This window comes from Cucurbita moschata, unplaced genomic scaffold, assembly GCF_002738365.1.
Source record: "Cucurbita moschata cultivar Rifu unplaced genomic scaffold, Cmos_1.0 Cmo_Scf00003, whole genome shotgun sequence".
Taxonomy (NCBI): Eukaryota; Viridiplantae; Streptophyta; class Magnoliopsida; order Cucurbitales; family Cucurbitaceae; genus Cucurbita; species Cucurbita moschata.
Window position 1 is genome coordinate 4,588,464 of NW_019268519.1, and position 8,567 is coordinate 4,597,030.

The 8,567-nt window shown below is 37.2% G+C and overlaps 1 protein-coding gene across 1 annotated transcript in view; it reads right to left on the minus strand.

The window, feature by feature from the left end:
* Window positions 1–2,152: 2,152 nt before the first annotated feature.
* LOC111436815 (protein SMG7-like) overlaps window positions 2,153–8,567 on the minus strand; it is a 7,331-nt gene continuing 916 nt past the window's right edge. Inside the window, exons 2-8 of the mRNA XM_023074578.1 lie at window positions 7,329–7,443; window positions 6,473–7,072; window positions 6,215–6,337; window positions 5,268–5,491; window positions 3,217–5,165; window positions 2,978–3,108; window positions 2,153–2,804 (exon numbers count right to left, since the gene is read on the minus strand). Coding sequence (XP_022930346.1) covers window positions 3,239–5,165; window positions 5,268–5,491; window positions 6,215–6,337; window positions 6,473–7,072; window positions 7,329–7,391 — 2,937 coding nt within the window. The 5' untranslated portion in view covers window positions 7,392–7,443 and the 3' untranslated portion in view covers window positions 2,153–2,804; window positions 2,978–3,108; window positions 3,217–3,238. The remainder of the gene's footprint in view (window positions 2,805–2,977; window positions 3,109–3,216; window positions 5,166–5,267; window positions 5,492–6,214; window positions 6,338–6,472; window positions 7,073–7,328; window positions 7,444–8,567) is intronic.

The following is an 8,567-nucleotide window of genomic DNA, read 5'->3' on the forward strand; positions in this document are numbered from 1 at the left end:
TTTTTTTTTTTTACTCACTCACCCTTTTGATACCCGGAGGATGATCGGTCACACTAAGAACGAGACACGACTCGATTCTGGGGATTCCTCTCTTATTTTTTGTCGATCGAACCGCTTTTCCACTAGGTATAAAGTGATTGGGTTCCAAACCTCACTCTACATAAAAAGATATTGAAGCAGCTTCATTTTTTTTTTTTTGTCATTATGTTACATCTTAGTATCACACTGTTATACTCGACACTCTCTGTAGGTCAAGATTGAATTTGCTTTTGTCAAATTTAAGCCTTGTTATAAAGTTTCGACGATGAATTTAGATAAAATTTTTATAAAATTAGAGTAAAAAATTACATATTTATGGAACCTTGTCACATCCATATAACATTGTCCACAAAATTTAAAAACCCGTACATTAAATTATTTTTGCTTTTTAACCACTTTTTATTACTTTCAATATTGAAATTATTTCATTATGTTCTCTAATTTTTGTAATGTTTAATTTATGCTTTGATACACAATTATTCAAGTCTTATTAAAAAAAGAAAATAAATAATTAATAGAAATATGAGTATTAAATTATTAGTTTTGAATTAAATTTAGGAGGGTTGTGTCACGCGCGCGTGGTACAAGTTTCCCCTTGGAGTCGCGGAGCTTCTTAAATTCGTCAAAATCCAAACCGTTCTCATCCCTGAAAATATGCCTCGTCCGCGACACCACCGTCAGCCCTCCCAAGTACTTCCGCCGGAGCTGATCTCCGGCAAGGATCCCTCGCAGATCTTGGACTTCGACCGGTCTGTTTCCGGAGCCTTTTCCGGCCAACCCCATCAAGCAGCACCTGAAGCTGCTGCTGCTGCTGCTGCTGCAAATGCCGCCGCCTCAACTGCAATTCAACGGTCCAAAACAGCCGCCAGCCAGGAGGTTTCCGGCGCCGAGCAGTTCCCTCAGCTGACCAAAACGCCGCCTTCCGCCGCTTGAACTCGACTCTGTTTTAGGTCAGAGAGAACCAATTTCTCTCTCCTTTCTGTTTTACCCTAAAATAAATTCGATGAAATGGAACTAAGGGTTCATGTTTCTTTTCTTTTTTTTTCAAATAAATAAATAAATATAATGTTGAGATCCAAGCAACTTTATTCTTAGATTTACTAGGTTAATGTTTATGTTATAATGTTAGCGGTTAAAGCCATGAATCAACTTGTACAATTATCTAGTGGTGCTTAAATGAAAATCTCGGGAGATGTTACCCTAACCGTTAGGACGGAATTGACATTTACTTAGCATAATCAAAGTCGCTTGTCGTCGTAGCATCTTGTGAAATTATACAGTTAATTATTATATATCAACATGTTACTCACACACATGCATGAGATTCCCACGTAACTATACATAACATGTGAAATATACATGTTACAACCATCACGTTCATCATATAATCACTCAAACACAAAACATAAATCATATCAAATTATTCATACACAACCTACGGTGAGATCCCACATCGATTGAAAAAAGGTACGAACTCGTGTGAAAACCTGGAAGTCTATCCCTAACATATGCATTTTAAAACCATGAGGCTAGCAATACATTAGATCTTACATCGATTGGAGAGGAAAACAAAACATCTCTCTCTCTTGCAAACACATTTTAAAAGCTTGAGAGGAAGCTCGAGAGAGAGTCCAAAGAGGTATCCACTAAACGTTTTAAAAGCTTGAGAGGAAGCTCAAGAGAAAGTCCAAATAAGTATCCACTAATGGTAGACAGAGGAGAAAAAGCCCAATGAGGATAATATTACTCATAGTAATGGTAGACTATTATAAATAGTATCGAAGTGAGTCACCAAGTGGCTGCTATTAGAAGAGTGGATTGTGAAATCTCACATTGGTGAGAGAAAAAACGAAACAGTTAGAGAGAGAAACAAAACATTTCTTATAATAATATGGAAAACGTCTTCTACAACGAGCCCTTAAAAGCTCGACGGGCCAATTCAAGCCTAGGATTAGGTTCCAATCGAAGCTTTCAAATTTTCCCCATTTTCCTCAAACGCCTCTAATCCTACACTTTAATCTCATCATTGTTCTAACCTTCCAATCCTTGTCACAACCAACCATACATTGTGTGCATATCTTTATCTCCTCAATAATAAATTATGCAAAGAATATGAACCAATAATAAAACCGTACCATTTAAACATACACAAAATGATGGGACAAACCATAGTACATAAGTAACAAGCAAACTGTCTGTCACATTTGACAAATTATTTCCATACTAGAAACAAAGACCGACTGACCCGACGACATTTAAAACTAGAAAGTTCCCAAAGATTCCAGTTCACTCGTAGTAACATAATAGTGCATAATAACAACCAACCCCCTTTCTTTCACAACTGAAAGCAAGGGAAGGGTGATCCATATCAAAGAGTGTAGTCATCCATCCAAACTAAACAACATATGATTTGAAACCAACCCCCACCATCATCCAGTTTAGGTAATGTAGATTCTTACCCGCATAGAATATACCAATAAGTCTTCGGAGAAAGAACTTGCCAAGCAGCACGATATTATCACGTGCCATCGGATGATGATAGTAAAAGCAATTTCAACAGCTAGACTCGACAGTTAAGTAGAGATTACTGAGTACACCACTTATCCCACCAACCCCCTTGTGAGATAAGCCCCAAAATCGATCAACGTAAAAGACCTTCTAACCAACCCAAGCAACCTGACAAGGCATTTACTTCCATACGAACAGCTTATCGAAAAAATGTTCCCAAATTCCTTTTCCTCTTGCTGGAGAGCTCGGCCAATTTGCTACAACAAAAAGAAGAAAATACAGAATGTGTAAAGTCCGTCTTTCATTTCACCAAATGTGTGTCAGTCCCACCATCCACCACCATGTATATGATAAAAGCTACTCCAATTACCCAAATTTTAGTTCACTAGTACAAAGACTTGCAAAAAGGTAGATGCGGAAGGTAAAGTACCTGTTATGGTAGCAAGTGCCTGCTTAAATCCAAGGCCAGAAATGCTCCAACAAATTTTTCAACAAGCAGCAAAGGTGGAGTTCAATTTGGCACCAGGATGTGGTACAATCACCATTATCATTCCCAAAGACCTCAATAATAAAGGAAATATGTTAAGATTAAATCTTTTTAATAAAGTTAACCATTCAAATATCATCACAATTCAGCAATTCAACAGTTCAGAGAGATAAGTGACATACCATCTATACTCTCATACTGACATCACATGAAGTAACGACCTGTCCAAATAGACTGTCCTGGATATTGCTCAGGCAGTGGAGTAAAGAGTTGGCTACCACCATTCACAAGCTGTTGATGTGGCTGCAGATGTTGTTCATTGTGCTGTTTTAGATTCTCAAGAACCTGGAAATCAGGCCAGCCTTTCTGTTTTCCTATCGGAGACTGCACGTTTGGAACTTGTTTGCCAGGAAAAGGGAAGCTGATGGCCGCACTCAATACATTACTACCACCAATTTGCTGAGCATTCATATGAGATGTGAGATGTGTAGCATTAGCAGAGTCTTTTGTAGAAGAGGGCAGCTGATACCCATCCAACCAGCTATAATCATCCATGCTCTGATTCTCACTTCTAAACTCTGAACCAGGAAGGGATTCATTAGCATGCTTAGTAGTAACGTGATTGAAACCAGGAGGAGGTCCAAGATGCCTAACTGGTCGACTTACTGGATGTTTTCTCAACCCTGATTGAAGGCTAGAAAATACACCTGTAGTCATTGGGTCGATAACACCTCCAAATGAGACAGGACCATCATTCCTAGATTGTACTTGAACTCCTAGGGGCTTTTTGTCATTGTAAAAGACATCATTATTCATGCTAACAGTTTGTTTGACAGGCATCGAGTGAACTGCAGGATTAAACATGCTTATATCATTCTGAAGATCAGATTTCATCCCATGCCCATTCTCCAATAACCTCAAACTTTGCAAGCTGTCAACAAGACAAGCTTTCTGTTCAAGAGGCCATTTAGAAGCATCTGACTGAATTGTTTGCCAATGGAGAGTGTTAATATTAGCAGCAGTCATAGGTGCTTGAGAACTTGACTCAAAACCACTTGACAGGTGAATATCCTCAGAAGAGGTTGTCATGCCACCATAGGATCTCAGATCACCCCCAGAAGAATTTCTCGCAAGTTGCAAACCCTCATAACCTGACCGCAATGCATCAGCCATTTCAATTCGCTTCTCAGCAACTAGAGGCTTAAAGACTATTACTTCATCATCCTCTTCACCTTCCAGAACTAGCTGAGAACTTGACTTCCCAACTGCCAAGTTATTTGTTTTCTCTACTTGAGTTCCTTGCATTGCATTGCCTGGACCAGGCATCATGGTAGAAGACGATGGAATGACAAAATCATTTGGCACTTGAGGTTCAATACCAGTACAAAACCTTTTCACCTTTGAATTGTAGTATATTGGTTCTTGATCAATCTTGACTATATTAGCTAAAGCCTTCCCTGCAGCCAGAATCCTTTTAACGCGAGCAACTTTTTCTTTATTGCCATCACTTCCAGAATGCTTCCTTGAAAAATCCAATATAGTCTGTGCAGGAAGAAGTGGCAAGAATCCCCTTAATTCAAGATCCTCCCATAATGCAAGCCGATTATCAGTTTCGCCCTCTTCATACTTACTGAGGTTAAAAAAGCAAGTTTCATCCTCATCATCTAAAGACACACAACCACTAGACAAAAGCTTATTGAAGAAGGAGATGCAACGGTTCCAAAATTTTGATCTAGCAGTAGCCTGTTTATCATCAACTTCACTGCTTGCTGCAATTTCCGGGCAACATGCCAACCATTCAACAAGAACTAGAAGAGCAGGCAGAAAAAAACTTGATAAAGGATCACACAACTGGGAACATCTATCAAGAATAGAACCCATCAACTCAAAAACTGCAATATGTGCATTCTGTATCAAAACGGCCCGTTGTACAATTTCTGAGTACGTCTGACCTTCAGTTTCTTTATTCACATTGTGAACTGTGAATATAAGAATTGCAACAATTCTAACTACGATGAGACTATTCTCAGCAGCAACTGTTCCAAAAAGCAGTTCCTCTTCAGGTCCAGAAGACAAAAGTTCTGAGAAACTACTATTAACCAATGAGAGAACCTCTGTAAACGTCTCTAGGCTGAAGGAGGAGAAGAATCAGATTCAGAGATATATATATATGTTAGAACCCACCCCCAAACAAGAAAAAAGGAACAAAACAAGTAAATAGCAAAGTAATTACCTCGTGCGTGTGAAAAGAATTCCATTTAGACGAACAAATCTAATGCAAAAGGATTTAAATGGCTCCTGTGGAGATAGCACACTCTCCTTTGGGGGTTCAGCACTAGAATCTTTAGTTGCAAGCTTTACTTCTCCTTTCCGTCCTTTTCCACTAAATCGAATAGGTGATTCCTTCACCACAGAAGTTTTAGCAGCCCCTGACAGCTGAGAATAGCTCTGACGATTCTGTTAAAAGGAAAAAAAAAAAAAAAAGCCAAGGATGGCTCAGATAGTTCAGTATCCATATTGAATTGCCCAGCTCTAGGACCACTAATGAGAGAACTTGTTTGACGCAACAGATCAATGCAATGGTCAAAATACCTAGACTTCAGTGAAGTTAATTAGGAAGTAATAGGTAAGGCAAATACTAAAAGCTAGAAACGGGGTACCAAGATTTAAAGTTGATAAAGTCCCAGAAATGGAAAGTCTTTATGGTATTAAACAGCATACATAATCGAAATAGATTAGCCCCGTTTGATCAGCATCTCATTAATAGTTTTCTTTTTTAAAAAAATTGTTGGTTTCCTCAAAATTACTTTACAATGGTTTCTTCTCAACTTTCTTACAGAAAATTTTGCATTCCAAGTCAAATTTCAAAAAGACTTCTTTTAATAAGATATATATATATATTTTTTAATCTTGACTTGAATTTAAAACATTTTTAGAGGGTAGATAACAAAAAGGTGGAAGTAGTATTTATAAGCTTAATTTTCAAAAACAAAAAATAAACCAGATGGACATCGTATAGAGTCTTCATAATTCTATTTGAACAATCAGCCTTGAGTTATGAATGGTATAGCAATATCTAGTAGCATTTTAAAAATTATATCCACGTCATGAGCAAGAAAAAGACAAGAAAAGAAAATATATAAGATAGACTGCAATAGGTGGCATACAAATGGAAAATACCTTCTCAAATGCAACAATCAAATTATCTCTGGCAGTAGAAAATGGAGAATCAACTGCCAGACTCCGGAAATACCGATAAACAGCAACCAGCTCATCTCCTGAGTATGAAGCTAATATAGCAAGCTGAAAGTTGGAAACACTTATATCATAAGTGAAAAGCTCAGAAGGATGAAGATGAGAAGCATATAAAATCGGCAAACAAAAACAGTAATAAAGAAATCAATCTAAAGGATTAATACTCAAGATATTCATAAAAACCTGATGATGAGGATTGCCACTAGATGGACAAAGTGATGCTGCTTGCAGGTAGTAACTTGAGGCTGCAGTATACTCCCGATTTTTTGAATCACCTTCCCCATATAACCCTTTGTAGCGTGCAAGATCACCCAAGTATATCAAACAACGATGACAAGAAATGAGACCTTTCTTTATGTCAGCAGGCTTCTTTCCATCTTTATCTGTAGCCATACGGTTGTCTGCATCCTCCGAGAAAAAACCCAAAGGAAGCCCATATTTTGCTCTGATTTTCAATATTAAATCATGGTAAAATCCAGTAGCTTCTGAAAGAAATGTTTTGAACTGCAATCTTATTTTCGGAACTCTGTCAAGCCTTGTTGGCACGCCTTGAGAATTGTTAGAACCAGCAGAAGCCAAAGCAGCACTGAAATGTGCTCTCAGCTCCTCAATTCGCTTGTAATGCAGTTGCCACAAGGCATATTCAATGTTGTGCTGTTCAGAGAAAGCATAATCCTCAAGGATTATTGTTTCATAATTTTCCCGTATTTGTTGCCATGCATTGGAATCTGAAGGAATTCGAGCCTGAGCTGACTTTCTACACCGATTCTCCAACTCAATATTCTGTTAAGAGATAGACACCAAAATTATTGACAAATTTAAAAATGCACAAAACGCATATTGTATAAGAGATCCAGATCATCCAAGTTATCTTACATGCACGAAACTAGTTTCATTCTAATATCCACACTACCAAAAATTTGTTTTACCTCTGATCCTCGATGGTTAAAGCATGAACACATTTTATGCGAACAAAATTACAGACTTAAAGCAAAAAATGATTTTGAGAACAAAAAAAACAAAAGAAATAAAAAACTACCTTTTCATAAAGGCGTTGAGCCCGCTCCCATGATGCAGAAGCGGAAGCAGACATTTTAGCCATCTGTATACTTATCTTCCATCAATTATACTCAATTTATTCATACCACATATATCTGCAGGAAAACCATAAACCGTTAACATAATAATAACAGAAATGCACAGGGAAAAAAACAGTGAAGGAAAGGCATAAAGACATCTACAAAGTATCCCTAAGAGTATGTTTAGAATAACTTAGAAGATGAATTCAAAACTAGCAAAGAGAGGTCTGAAATACAAGTGCATCATAGATAGAATAAGATAGAGAAGTAGCAAAACTAATGGTCTCTGCTTTAAAAATAATGTTAAGATCACAAGAATAGCTGCAACATAAGCTGAAAATAATTTAATCAGAATTCTGTCACCTCAAATCATACTTAAAAACGTTGTTGGAATTACCCACTGATAAAAATACAGTTTATATTTTCCACTGGTAAGGGAAGATAACGAGTTCTCAGCCCTTCAGCCTTGGTGAGGGAAAACCCACAAGACCCATAACCACATCAACCTAAATACGGCAACTCAACCTAAGTAGGAAAAACCCACAAATTTTAATTTCGATACAAATTTCTAAAATCCATCAAATCATTCCCCAAAGAGAAATTCAAATATCAACATTTAGTCATCAGTATACTTGAAGACTCATCCATATTTTCGAACTTAGTAGGAATCTTGAAATGATTAACCAGATGAATCTTATCTTTAAGGTCACATAAGAAAAAACAGCATTAACCATGATCAGAAAAATCTTCACATGGAAATTATATTAACACGCACAAAGAAAACCAAAGGCATGCTTCCAAAGAGAAGCCATGCTTTCAACAAAGCACAAATTCCATGATTCATCCAAGAAAACGAACAAGACAGACGGTTGAATCGAAATTGAGAGAACCCTATTAAGACTCATGCAATAATGGAATTGGCCTAAACCCTAACAGACGCAAATATTCAATTCCCATTCCCCGGGACAAGAAGCTTTACCCACCGATAATCGTCTACCAAGAGAAAAAAGGAAATTCAAACGCAAGAAAGAAACCCAATTAAAATTTCTAAAGAACACAACTTTTCTCATAAAAAAAATCGAGACATATTTTGCAAAATACCGCCGAGTTAACCTCCAAATTCGAGCTTGACTTCATTCAGATTTCAATTCCACGACCCAAAAAGAAAACAAAAAAAAAAAAAAAAAAAAAAAAAAAAG